The 14,467-nt window shown below is 39.7% G+C and overlaps 1 protein-coding gene across 1 annotated transcript in view; it reads right to left on the bottom strand.

Annotated features, from left to right (window-relative positions):
• Window positions 1–1,927: 1,927 nt before the first annotated feature.
• The window catches only part of LOC134401228 (glutamate decarboxylase 1-like), a 36,813-nt gene continuing 24,273 nt past the window's right edge, over window positions 1,928–14,467 (bottom strand). The window contains exons 9-15 of the mRNA XM_063129980.1: window positions 13,318–13,434; window positions 8,277–8,341; window positions 7,068–7,146; window positions 5,854–6,003; window positions 5,240–5,347; window positions 4,464–4,553; window positions 1,928–2,425 (exon numbers count right to left, since the gene is read on the bottom strand). Coding sequence (XP_062986050.1) covers window positions 2,252–2,425; window positions 4,464–4,553; window positions 5,240–5,347; window positions 5,854–6,003; window positions 7,068–7,146; window positions 8,277–8,341; window positions 13,318–13,434 — 783 coding nt within the window. The 3' untranslated portion in view covers window positions 1,928–2,251. The remainder of the gene's footprint in view (window positions 2,426–4,463; window positions 4,554–5,239; window positions 5,348–5,853; window positions 6,004–7,067; window positions 7,147–8,276; window positions 8,342–13,317; window positions 13,435–14,467) is intronic.

The raw sequence follows: 14,467 nt of genomic DNA, 5'->3' as shown, positions 1-14,467 counted from the left end.
TTATGGGAGTAGGAGATTTATATTGGATGGAAGAAGAAACCATAAATAAGGTAGAGATGAATTTGGAGAATGTTTTTTTTAAAGACGGAGGAAGAAAGTGGGTTGGAAGTATAGATAATCCACTCCTGAGGACTCAATGGGAAATTTGGAGTAAATTTAAAGGGAAGCTGCTTCCGAGCAACTCTCCCTTAGCACCGATAATAATGTTAAAGAATTTCCCAGAGGATCTAAAGGGTAGATTATGTAAAATATTAAAAGAGAAAAATAAAATAAGATTAAAGGATTGGGTAAGAGATATTAAAACAAGAGAGGATATGGAAAATTTGTTAAAGGAGAAGAAGCTATCTTGGCTAGAATATGGTCAATTAGAGCAATGGAATAAAAAGTGGATTAAAGATAATAGAATGTGCAGAAAGATGACGAGGTTTGAAGAATTAGTAGTAAGTAAGGAGGAAGGGAAAGGAGGGAGTATAGTTTCAAAAGGATTAATGAGTGAAATATATAAAATATTGTTAGAGAAGGAGTTTAGAGAGAATACAGAGAAAATGGTTTGGGAATCAGATTTGAAGATACAAATAGGGCGACAGAGCTGGGAGGGACTATGGAAACAAAGAGTGTTGAGAAGTTTATCAGTAAGAATAAAGGAGAATTATTTTAAAATCCTATGGAGGTGGTACCTAACCCCGGTAAGATTGAATAAGATAAGTGATCAACATTCAGCAAATTGTTGGAGAGGTTGTGGGGAAAAAGGAACGTATTTACATATGTGGTGGCAATGCAAATATGTACAAAGATTATGGAAGATGGTGTTCTCGGAAATTGAAGAAATAGTGGGAATGAAAATAGAACAAACACCAAAAATAGCATTGCTATCACTATTTGAAGATATAAAGTGTGGAAAAGGAACTATAGAGCTGATATCGAATTTGTTGGTTGCAGCACGACTGATGGTAGCTAGGAACTGGAAGGTCCAAGGGGAATATTCTATTGAGGAATGGTACAAAGAAGTATGGGACATAGCCATTAATGATAAACTGACATGTAATATTAAGTGGAGAAAAGGCGTAACTAAAATAAATGAGTTCGAAGGAATTTGGAAACAGTTCCTAGTGTTTGTGTTTACTAAGGGAAGTGGGAAACCACCAGCAGAAGAAACGATTAGATTTTGGACTCAAGAATGATCCCGAGGTGGGGGGGTGCACTTTTATGTTAAGAACGAAGATGTTGTAGTATGATAAGGTATATGTAATAGTTTTTGATATTTGTACTCAACAATCATTCAATATGTATGCAGCAGATATTTGATGTTTTTTTTTTCTTATTGTGTTTTGTTTCAGTTATATTTTGGTAATGTTTATCTATGTTTATATAGTGTTGAAAATGAATAAAAATTTAATAATAATAAAAAAAAATAGTTGTAAAGAGGAACATTCATTTTCACAACTACTACTTGTAAACATGGTTTCTTCCTGCTGAAGAGCACTAACACACCCAGAGTATGTGGATTTAGAGCTGTACTGAACCCCACTTCCTAATTTAGTGAAATGTTGCTTTCTGTGAAAGAAGAATGTTTTTTTCTGCCTCTTTGAAAGAGTGGTACTTACCTTACCTAGGGTGACCATATGAAAAGGAGGACAGGGCTCCTGTATTTTTAACAGTGGTGTAAAAAAGGGAATTTCAGCAGGTGTCATTTGTATGCATGCAGCACCTGGTGAAATTTCCTCTTCATCACAACAATGAAAGCTGCAGGAGCTATACTAGAGTGACCAGATATAAAATAGGGCAGGGCTCCTTATCTTTTTTACTTTTAAATCACCCAGACTTTCAGCTTGGCAGCACTTCTTAGAGTGTCCATGTGACCACCAAATGCTGCAGGGTCAAATGGGCATTCCAGGAAGAGATCTGGAGTTCAAGTCTATGTGTGTGTGTGTGAGAGAGAGAAAACCCTCCGCTGCTCTGGGCACAGGGGTGGAGTGCATTTCCAAAGTTAAGAAAAGATAAAGTCTTCTTGGCCACCTCATACACTTAATAAGGTGAGCACAAGCTCCGGTACTCCAATGTAAAATTTAATCAAAGTTCTCTCCCTCTTTTGTAAAGCCTCTTTTTTTCACCCCAAACCCACCATTAATTGCTAGGAAGGAAAGGGAGAAAAAGGTTCGGCACAGCACAATGCAGAACAAATAATGATGAATACAGAATCCATTATGCCAATGTAACATTGGTCCCCTTTTTCAAGATTTAATGTCAGCTATCACAAATCCTTCCCAAGTCTTTCAATTTCTTCCAAGAGGAAATTAACATCCGATTTCTTGGTTGCTGGGTTAGAGAAGACCATTCTGAAAAAATTCACATTGTCCCCATGAGGCTGATAGCTAACCAGTGTAGTGCCTTCTTCTATCATCCTTGCTTTGATCTTTGGAGCAACCTGGACATATTTAAAAGAAAGAAACTTGCAATTACTTTCCGGGATAAGAGTCCCAGGAGATCTTGACAGAAGTCATGGGTTCATAGTAGAGATATGATAGAGTCAGTAGTTTGTAATTTAGAAAAAGAGAGAGGAAGAGAACACAGTGGAGTTGTGGCATGTGAAGAAGAGACATCCATCATGTTATATTATAAACTGAGGTGCCCTGCTATGGGACTGTGACATTCTTCAATAATGCATGGCCCATTAAAAAGAACATCTAGTTGACTTAGATCACACTGATGCAAAACAGTGGAGGCAACAGTTTCAACCACATGGTCTGAAACATACGGTTGACTGAAATCACCAAAGATGTAATAAAAACAAGCATTAGATTACTGTCAGAGCTCAGCCATAGGCAGCTGTCAGAGGGGAGCCAGGTTCCAAGAGCCAGAAGTTGTACCAGGGAGTCAGAGCTGAAGAACACACCAAAAGCCATCAGAGCCAGAAAGACTGTTGATGCTCAGACAAATCTCAGCCCAAACTAGAAGCCTTTTATATAGCCTTCCATGTCTAGAAGGGCCCAGTGTCCTACCTGTGAGGTTTGGACCAGGCCAGAGCTTGGAAATTCTTTACTGTGCATAAATACCATTCTACCATTCTATGGATTACCACACATGGCAGTTGCACCCTGGCAACTCCTGGGAGGCCTGTCCTCACGAGGGTCTTTATTTCAGGGATCAGGCATGTTTGTTCAGCACATGATTTTGATGTTCAAAATGAAAAGTATTTGCAAGTCACTCACTTCTCCTTTCTACTTTGTGTAAAGTGGGAAACTGCACATCTCTTCCATGGGCAAACACATAGAACAAGCTGTCTATTTCACCCATGCAGGAGATGCACAACTCCCTTTCTTCACACATTAGCCTAGAATTAGGGAAAGAGAAAGCACAACCCATCAACACTTCCTGGTCCAGTGTTTCCACCTAACATGTGAAGCTCCTCTTGGATTGGATTATGTACACCGGCCTTTCCCAACCTGGTGGCCCCAGGTGTGTTAGAATACAGATCCAATCATCCCCACCAAGCATGGTGGCTGGGTTATGGAATCTGTAATCTAAAACATTTGGGGGCTCACTCAACTGGGGGAAGCTAATTTACACAATCTAAGAGGCAATACTGAACATTTCCGAAAATAGGGTTTGGTTCAAACAGTGAATCGGGGAAATTTCTGGCCCAGATGTGCTCATACAAGCATCCAAGAACTGAAAACTAGGGGTTCATCTACACCAAGCAGGATATTCCACTATGAACGTGGTATGAAAGCAGTATATAAAAGGCAGGAGCCACACTACTGCTTGAAGTGCACTGACAACTGTTAGAGCCCATTGACACATACCATGTACCACTTTCATACCACTATAACCTGCTTGGTGAGGCTCCTGCCTTTTATATATTGCTTTCATACCACTTTCATAGTGGAAAATCTTGCTTGGTGTAGATAAGCCCGAGGGAGACAATCTAGAAGCCTTTGGATGCACCAATGCTCTCTGGTGAGGACTGCTTATGGAATTTGAATCTCGCTGGTTCCTATGCAAAATTATCTGATCCTCCTCTCTCAAACTAATGTACCAATTGGAACTTGATTATTTACCAGATTCTGCACTTGTCTGAATGTTGTGGTGCAGCTCTTGGTTGTTCAATTGTATCAAATATGTATCTGAATATGTATTTTGAGAGAAAATAAACATAGAAGTATGCATTTTAAGAACAATATGCATTTAAATATGTCTTAAATCATGTATTTAAAATATTATTTAAGTGCATATTTTGAGAGGATTTAAAAACACACACAGAGAGATTAATGAGAAAAGGGAATTAAGGAAAGTGTGTGAAAATGACACAGACCAAAAATGGGAGAAGTTTGCTCATCCCTATCTTTGACATGTCGTTGAAAATATCTGCCATTGCAGACTTCACTTGCTGTGCATAGATAATAGGGTCCTAGTTCCATGTACACTTTGTCTGACCAACAGAAGATTTGCTTGAGAACATTTACCTGATGAAGTATTTTCCCTCTCTCTGGTCCCTTTGGAATCTGTCGAAGACTTGGCGGGATGTACCAGAAACATACATTGGTGAATTCAGGCTTTAAAAAAAATCATTGTAAAATAAAATCTTAAACATCTGTGTATGTCTGCAACACATGTTTTCCTTTATTCAGTCCACGTGGGACATTCTAAACTTTATCCTTCCTAAATCTACAACTACAAATCTACAACAACCACCCTGTGAGGTTGGTTGGGCTGAGAGTATGTGCCTGGCCCAAAGTCACCCAGGGGGTTTCCATGGCTGAATGGGGACTAGAAGACAAATCTCCCAACTCCCAGTCCAACACCTTAGCCACTACACTGGCTCTCTATTTTTTGCTTATAGTTTGGGATGTTATGTATTTTATTGTCATTCACTTCCTTGGGCACTATTTGCAGTGGAAAGGTGTGAGATAAATTTAATAACTAACTAACTGAATCAAATTGCCTCACACACAAAGCCATATGCATACTGACCTAGAACTGCTTAGGAAAAGAAAATAGCTATGGGGAAAAGGGAGTAGAAGCTTCACTTTCCAAATCACAGCTTCATTTTCCAACACAACAAAGACATAAGGAAACCTGAATTTGGGAAAGGTACATTCTGTGACAACTTATTGCCTCAGCCTCCTTAGTTCTTCCACATCCCCCTTTGGAAACAGGAGTTCCAGAGCACCTGGAGCCTGCTGGTCGAGCATCAGAACAGATGCCTAATCCAGAAACACAATCCTTGTTAAATACTTACCTCAGCATCAAATACAAGCTCATAGTTTTTTCTTGCCTTCAGTTCCTTATAAAGGTATTCTGCAAGTTCCATAAGTTTGTTGATAAGAATTTCAAACCCTTGTGTGCCCTGTAAAATATTAGGGATGGCGGCGACATACTGAGAGTAGCTTACAGCTTTCCATCCAGGCTGCTTAAGTTATCATCTTACAGTTACTTTGGTTCAAGTTTTGTCAATAAAAGAGGCCAAGTCTTCAAACAAACTACCTAGAGTAAGTAAATTTTATGTAGACCACTAAAATATAATCTTAAGAAATTACATTTTATTAAATAATTAATATTACAAAGTACTAATTACAAAGGATTAAAAATAATATGCAGGAGTTGATGTGGAAGGATTACATGGGCTTGCTTTGGGCAAGCGGAGAGCAGCCTTCACCTGCAGTTCCCCTGCTTTCTCCCTCCCTCCCTCCCTCCCTCCCTCATCTCCTCCTAAATCCCCATAGCTTTACTGGCATCTTTTTATTTTTATGCCTGAAATTAAACCCTCCATTTTTAGCCCCAGGTGACTTACTGCTGCCTTATATCTCAGAGATTTCACCTAACAGGGAATTCTCTCTCCAAGATGCTTCCTACCTTAGCTCTCCACATCAGCCAGAGTTTGAAGACGTCAACATGCCGACCACACTGAATTGTCTTGTCTCCAGTGTCATAAGCTGTGTCATACTGTTTGTCTGGTTGGAAGAGATATTCAGCACAGAGCTGATTACAGGCTTGGAGAAGACCCTAGCAGAGGGACAGAACTGTCACGTTATGCTACATTTGGAAACATGCTCCACCAATAAAGGGTCCCCAATAGCTGTCATCTGGTACCAGGTTTTCCTAGTGACCATTTTGGCGTGTGTGGCGATTGGGGTTAGAATAGAGTATCAGATGAGAACTGAAGATCACGTTTGGAGAAGCTTTCAGTTAAAGAGAGTAAACATCATCATCATCATCATCATTATTATTACATTTGTATCTACTTTTTTTCCTCTTGCAAGGAACCCAAGCTGGCTCCCATAGTCCTCCTCACTGTTTTATCCTTGCAACAACTCTGTGAGATAAATTAGGCTAAGAGTCAATGACCATCCCAAAGTCACCTTGTGAACTTCATGGCCAAGTGGGGCCTAGAACCTAGGTCCTAGTCCAGCACTCTAACCACTACACCACATTGGCCCATTTTACTGATAATAACTTTACTGATTTACTGCTAAGGTTTGTCCGAATAGTGGTATAAAATGTCTAAAACAAATAATTAAACATATAGTAATGCTGGTCCCAGAAATCATCTATGCAGTCCTGGCACAGTTTGTAATCCACACCCATATATTATGGTCTGTTAGGTGCTTGATCATCCTTGTTTTTGTAGTCGCAGACACATGGATGGCAAGCACCTAGCAGGCTACAATACATAGCTAATGACTTGCATTCAGCAGAGTGGGCAGGTATATACTCTAGCATCTCATTTCAAAAGACATTCACCATCAGAAAATTGAAATTAAAAATCAATCACAAGATGATTTATTATTATTATTTTGCTCCAAGTGCAGAACTAAGCTATTGGGCTGTATAAAAATGTAATAAATAAATAAATGAATAAATATTTTCTCCAAAGTAAGCCCCACTGAGTTCAATAGAACTTGCTTCCAAATAAGTGTGCACATGATGGAAGCCGTAATTGTGGTTGTATAAAAGTTAACCTGCAGGTCATTGCTCAGGAGATGGTGTTTAAAACCAGTTAAGCAAGAATTCCGTGGCTTCCATGAAATGTTTAGGTCTGGGTATGGTAGCAAAGGAAAGGAAGTTACCTTCTCTCGGATTAAGAAAGCTGAGCACTGCAGTGGAACAGCCATCAATTTGTGAGGATTCCAGGTAACAGAATTGGCCCTACGGAAAGAAGAAAATTAAAAGAGAATGAATATGTCAGGCTTAATCATATAATCTGAAGTGTATAAATGAACACGTATATATGAGTGGGAAGCATCATTAGGAAGAAGCAGACCTAATAATGCTTTATAGATAAGTTAATTATCAGCAACTTCAATCAATAGAGTTTATACCTATCTCTGTCTAAAATTATTTCTAGGCTGCCTTTAATGGCGGAAACCTCTTATCAAAGTGATGCAACAGAAAAATGTGGGGAGAGAAAATAATTTTATTTATTTATTATTTATTTATTATTATTTATTAATTACATTTCTGTACCACCCAATAGCCGGAGCTCTCTGGGCGGTTCACAAAAATTAAAAACATTCAAAGTATAAAACACCAGTATAAAACCATAATATAAAATACAATATAAAAGCTCAACCAGATAAAAACAGCAGCAATGCAAAATTACAAATTTAAAACACCAAGTTAAAATTTATTTATAGACTGTTAAAATGTTGGGAGAATAAAAAAGTCTTCACCTGGCATCTAAAAGCATATAATGTAGGTGCCAAGCGAACCTCCTTAGGGAGCTCATTCCACAGCCAGGGTGCCACAGCAGAGAAGGCCCTCCTCCTGGTAGCCACCTGCCTCACTTCCTTTGGCAGGGGCTCACAGAGAAGGACCCCTGAGGATGACCTTAGGGTCCAGGCAGGTACATATGGGAGGAACCGTTCCTTCAGATAGCCTGGCCCCAAGCCGTTTAGGGCTTTAAATGTTAATATCAGCACTTTGAATCGGGCCCGGACCTGGATAAAGTGATAGACCTTTGAAGGACTTTAAAAGAAAGGGAATGCAGCATTCACTGCTGCAATTTTTTTAAAAAAGAAATGTATGCACACAGAGAACAGAGTGAAAAGGAATGCTTCAGTCTTAAATAATATTAAAATTGCTGCCAATCTACATTTCTTGTTCTTGTCCCTGTGCAACAGCTCAGTGTGACAACTTACTTTAAAACTTCCTAATACTATTACTATAGCAATATTCTTTATGTTCTGCTGCAGAAAAAGGGCCAGCAGCTAAAGGAATAACTGAAAGATGTTAATCTTACTGCAATACAAATAAAAAACACATGACAATGCACTTACCTTTCAATGCCACTCAGTTTATGGGAATGCCTTCTTGACAGCAACAAACCACCTCCCCAGGCCGCCTTTCATAAATGAAACACATTTATATTAATTGGAGTATTCCCCCTTTTGTCGGCATTATTTATTCCAACATTCACTCAGAAATGTACCTGTAACTTTACAAAATGGGTCAATAATCCAATTAACCATTTACAATGGCCATCTCTAATTGGTTCACATCCAAAAGTGGGTGGGTCTCTTCTCTTTTCAGTTAACATGGCTTTGGCTGTTAAAAGGAAGGGGGGGTTGTTCAAAGTTATGCATATGCCTACTTAGGCATGTACTAGGTTATGGGGTACTTTATGTGCCAGAGTGATGACATCCCCTGGGGCCGGAGTGCTTCCTGTAGGTGTGATCATCTAGGAGAAATGTCCTCCTTTTCCTTTTCTTTATGCAGGCATTGTATGCTTGTAGCCATTTTTCGTTAGAAATGGCTCAAATGCATTTTTCTCCAGAAATGACGCATTACAAGCCACCTGGCCCAATTGCATTCCCTAGTTAAAAGGTGGTGGTGGGGGTTTGCTTCTTTGGAAAGGTGTTTTGGATTCCCCATAATTACTGGGTCCTTTTTGGCTCCTTGAAAATGCAATTTTGCAGTGTGTGCATGTGGGGGGGCGTTATCAGAGACCTATTTTCTGTTTAGATATGTTGGCAGCTGATCTAAGTTTCTTTTATGATGGCTTGGAGGTCTGCAAATCTCACATTTTTCTCCACACAGGTATGGCCCAAGATATTCTGGGAACTCGAATAGAAAAACAAAATAGTTCCCACACAGGGTGAAAAAAAGGATATATTAAATCATTTCCAATTACACCCCCAGGCTATCATACAGCTGAAGGCAGGTAAGATGACCACCTCAAGTGGCAGACCTTGCACACTCTTAAATGGCAAGATGAAGTTTTGATACATTTACATATCACACTGCTTGTAAGGGGATTTTTGGGGGTGTGTTTTTAATGAATTGCTCCCTAATGTGAGCCTCTCACAATGGTCAGATAAGAAAACCCAACTATATTTTTAAAAATGGAAGTTTCAAACAGTTGCTGCATTTGTCTCCATCTCTGTACGTTGTTATTGTTACCAACCAAACTTGGTTACATTATTTTGAAAATGTGGCCTAATTTCACACTATATAAACAAATAGGTTAAGCTCTGGGGACAGGGAGAGGAAGGTGATTGTATAAAGATAATCCATCTTTTGACCAGATGGATCTAACTTGTACTTGTGCGAGTACATCTGCACTACATATCTAAACCACTTCTATTCCAGTCTCATTGCCATAGTTTCTTCCAGTTCTGGTTGCCTGGGCATAGCACCCCCAGTGGGCTTCACTGACCAGGAAGAGGTGGGGAATGCAAACTGATAGTTCTTTTAGGATGCAACTCAACTTCTTGGATATTCTGCAGAAGTGGAAATGGTAGCACTGTTAGGGCAGTGGGCCCTTTGCTGGCCTAGAGGCCCTAGCAAATGGTCAACTCTGACACCTTCTGGAACTGGCCCTGTCTTCCCCCTGCAGAATTCTGGCAGTTGTAAACTTGAGTTGGTGGGGAGGGCAAACTCTTTCTTAGAGAGTTGGTAATGGAATTGAAATTGGCTTACATTGGTTGTATGGCATGTCAGAGAGCTCCGTAAACTTTCCCAAAATGTCCCCTTGTGGTTTGTTCTAAAGCCCCATTAGGTTCATCCCTATGCATAAAGAAGAGAGTTCCCCAAAATACAGAAAAGCCTCAAAGTTGGTGGAACCCATTAAAATGTGAAGTTGATACAAATTTAATTTAATTTATGTTCTCCTGTTTAAATTAAACAAGTTGATTACCCGTGAACACAGCTTATGGAGAAAAATCAAATCTAACAAAATGTTTAACTTAACTGCATTTACTGAAACATTGGAAGTGTTACATCCTAACTTCCTTAAATGCAATATAAACTGCCCAGAGAGCTGTAAACCGCCAATCTTCAGCTATGGGGTGGTATATAAATGTAACAAATAAATAAATGAATGTTCTTGGTGTAAACTCCAGGGCAGACACTGTAACCTCCTTGTTCTTGTCCATCAACAACTTGAATCTTGAGGTTTGTCAATGAGTGCGTATGACACATGACAATGTACAGTTGTCCATGGCAGAAGACAGCTGTAGGCATAGTGAGGCCAACTTGATCCACAGTCTGTCCCTGGCTCTGGTTGATGCAGTGGCAAAGGCCAGATGAATGGGGAACTGGTGACACTTGAATTGGAAGGGAGAGATGAGTTGGAAGGTGCAAGGCTGATCCTTGGCAGGAAGGTCTGTTGGCCTTAGCCTGTTCAGTGAGGGCTTCCTGATGCAGACAGTTGTTGTGAATGGCAAGCACGATGAACCTTGTGTCATTGATAAGTCATGTCCAGGTTCCTTAACAGGATCATCACAGTGTCCTTCTTCATAGTCAACTTGCTTGGTGGGAAACCACTTGAGTTGAGAGTGTTTGAAGGGTATGGCCCATCATAACATCATCAACAATAACGTCATCTGCACTCACGTAGATCCTTCCTTTCTCTTCTATCTGGCTGCTGCAGCCACAGTACTCGTTCTTGGAACACAGAATGCCCTTGCCTCCATTAGCATGTACAGCTGCCTCGCTAAAGTCAATCCCATAGAGACCAGTGACTCTCCATGTAGGAGATCTTGAGGCACTGTCCACCTTTAGAGTATACCATCAGACAATGATCAGCTGGAGAAAAGCCATGTGATGTAACACATTTTTAGAAAACATTATAGCATCCAGAGTGAGCCATAGTGTTCATCATTCTGCGGTTGTGAGGGAAGTACAGGGATATGTCCTTTGGTGCACATCCAGCAGTAAGTGTACCATAATTCTAATGTTCAAGGATTTCACTGACATGCCAATACTCATTACCATAGGGTTTAACATTAAGTAACAGGTTAGTCAGTGACTCCAGCAAGGAGTGGTCCAGTGTGCTGTTCTCTCCTCACTTGAGGCAAGCCATTGTGGCCTCATCGGTGTCAAGAATGTTCAGCTGGCCATAGCTTGGACTCTCATCTGACTGCAAAGTGCCCATCAGATAGTAAACTGAGCTTTGCACCTTGAACATGAACAGACTGGGACTTTGCGGCTGTTTATTTATGTGGGGAATGTTGTTATTCCTGGAATTTGCATGTCAAGAGCTTTCCAATGAAATGTGTTTCATGAGAATCGGTCAATGGGAAGGCAGTCAAAAAGAGATAACCAACTGACTCCTTACTTTGAATTAGGATTTTTGAATTTTTAATATTTACATTCTTTTTTCAATAGAATATGTGCTTTGAAAAAGTTAACCAAGAGGCCAGTGTGGCTGCCTTCCATGACAAATAAACTATTTTGTTTCTAAATTAGTTCTAATGAAGTACTGAATGAGATATAATCCAGAAACTTTGTCAACAAGAATTCTTTTCTAACTTCATTTCAGATTTATTTGTATTTGTATAGGTTCAGCCTATATAGTGTTCTTTGGCTACACTGTGCGTCGTTTTCAAATGCATTCCTGATGTATTGTTGTTTTAATTTATTGCATTCCATTTTTCTATTACCAATATCAACCACTTCACATTTTTCACATATTCTATTGACTTTGTCTGTGGCTGTATAGATCCAGCCTTGTCACTCATGTGACATTTCCATTTAACTTTAAATCTCGGATTCCTGCTATCTAAACCAAGGTTTGAAAGTTGCCTTCACCAGAGGACAATTGAAGTGTAGGTGAATTCTTTCCTAGAAAGATCTAAGGTCCTTAGTACCCTTTGGTGCCACTTCAGATCTTTTTATGAGCATAAAGATGCCTTGAACTTCTTGGAAGAATGATGAGATAAAATGAAATAAAACAATAAGAATATAAACTAGCTTCCTCTTGACAGCTGCATAGCATAACCAGTAACTCCTAATGAGAAGGTGCAGTTGATTATGGTTTCTCTTAAGTATTTTTCCTTCTTGGACTAATTTTTAATTCAGCACAAAAGACCTAGCTTACTTTATAAAAACACCATCTATTTTTTAACTATACTTACTAGTATAAAGTATTACTTTTAAAAACTGTTGTGTATTGAATAAATTTAGGGTGACCATATGAAAAGGAGGACAGGGCTCCTGTATCTTTAACAGTTGTATTGAAAAGGGAATTTCAGCAGCTGTCATTTGTATATATGGGGACCCTGGTGAAATTCCCTCTTCATCACAACAGTTAAAGCTGCAGGTGCCCTGCCCTCTTTTAAATCTGGTCACACTAGTATAGCTCCTGCACTTTAACTGTTGTGATGAAGAGGGAATTTCACCAGGTTCTCCATATATACAAATGACAGCTGCTGAAATTCCCTTTTCTGTGCAACTGTTAAAGACACAGGAGCCCTGTCCTTCTTTTCATATGGTCACCCTAGAATAAACAATTAGTCAGAGGAGGAAAAACACTGATGTGTAACAGTCAACTTTTGCACCATCCCAGTAGGGTTAAGTTGACCTTGGGCGTTATTTTGATATGACAGAGATTGCATTTTGAAGCTACACATGTATTGAGTGAATAATGTTAAGAAATCCAGATAACGTCACTCCGTTTTAAAGTGAATACGCCCTTAATGTTTCTCTGTTCATCATCCAAGGCAACAAATTGCATTTACAAGGCACCAACTAATACATTCCTTTTTTTGGTCATCATAAGAATACTTTGTTCCTGTTCAGGCAACACACTAAGCAAATGGCTAGTGAGCATGTTTAAACCATGGTTATATAGCCATCATGGTTATGAATGATTCACACAACATGCTAAGTCATGGTTCACATGACATTCTAAGCCATAATGTTTAGCTCAAATGCTTAACTACCATGGCTTAACATGTCATCTGAACAGTGTGTGTGTGTATGTGTGTGTGTGTGTGTGAGAGAGAGAGAGAGAGAGAAAATAACTAAGTGAAATCTTTAACTTCATTCTGCTACTAGGTAGCTGCAATATGTAATTAAAAACAACAGGGATCTTACATCTACATGCATCCAGAGGCTGTACTTCTCACAAATGTCAGCAATGCTGGCGAGAGGATCAAAGGCTCCATACACTGTTGTCCCAGCTGTGGCACTAACATACAATGGTACTTTGCCCTGAAAAGGAATACTGTGTGTATTAATGTACAGGCAAAATGGATTGTACCTTTGTCATACCCCTTTCTACAACGAATGGTAAAATTCAGTCTGGTTCCTAACAAACACCATTATAGAACATGGTGGCCAAGTGGTATATAGCTAAGACATTTTGGCTATATTCTGTCAAACTGAATTAGAATGTTATGGGGGTGGGCAATATCCTATTCTTCATCGTGTGTGACTATTTATTAGATGGCAAGCCTGAGGCTGGGTCCATTGATTTTAATGTTTCTTAAAACCTTAAACTGGTTTAAAACCTTCTGGTTTCTTAAAACCAGAACTGTTGTTTTTCAATGGATACTGTTGTTTTTATGTTTCTGATGATTTTTAAATTTTGTATACTTTTTAGTGTTTGCTGTTTTTGACTTTTGTGAACCACCCAGAGAGCTTCGGCTATGGGGCGGTATATAAATGTAAAAAATAAATAAATAAATTTGTGCAGCAACTAGGCCAGGGGTCAGCAACATGTCACCCAGAGGTGCACTGGCACTTGCCAAGAAGCCAAACAGTGCCCACCAGTCCTCCTTGCACTCTCCCCACACACCTACCTCAGCTCCCCACCTAAGGCGTCTCAAGAAAGCAGGAAGCCAGCAGAATGGGACTGATCTGCTGACTTCCTACTTCCTCATTATGACTTGGTGGTGGTGGGGGGACAAGAATAGAGGGAGACTAGGAAAGGTGGGGTGAGAAAAGTGGGAATTCAGGGAATGAATAGTGAACAAATGGTTTCAGTGATTGGTTTTTGCTGAGGGCTAGTTGCTATTACTCCTCGCCCTCCTTCGCCTTCATCACCACCATTTCATTCACCTGCCCTTTCCCTCTGGTGGTTGAATGAACTAGCAGCAAAGAAGAAAAAGAAAGAGGAGCAGCAGTTATCCTCAACTTCCGGATCACTTGACTGTCCTTTCCTTGAAGAAAAGGCCTGGTGGTCCTTCCATCCCATTTCCAAATATTCTACTGAGGTCAAATTTAGCTCATATTGAACGTTGCA

This window comes from Elgaria multicarinata, chromosome 7 (genome assembly GCF_023053635.1).
Source record: "Elgaria multicarinata webbii isolate HBS135686 ecotype San Diego chromosome 7, rElgMul1.1.pri, whole genome shotgun sequence".
Lineage (NCBI taxonomy): Eukaryota > Metazoa > Chordata > Lepidosauria > Squamata > Anguidae > Elgaria > Elgaria multicarinata.
Note: the sequence above shows the minus strand (reverse complement) of the source record. Positions and strands in the feature narration are given on the sequence as shown.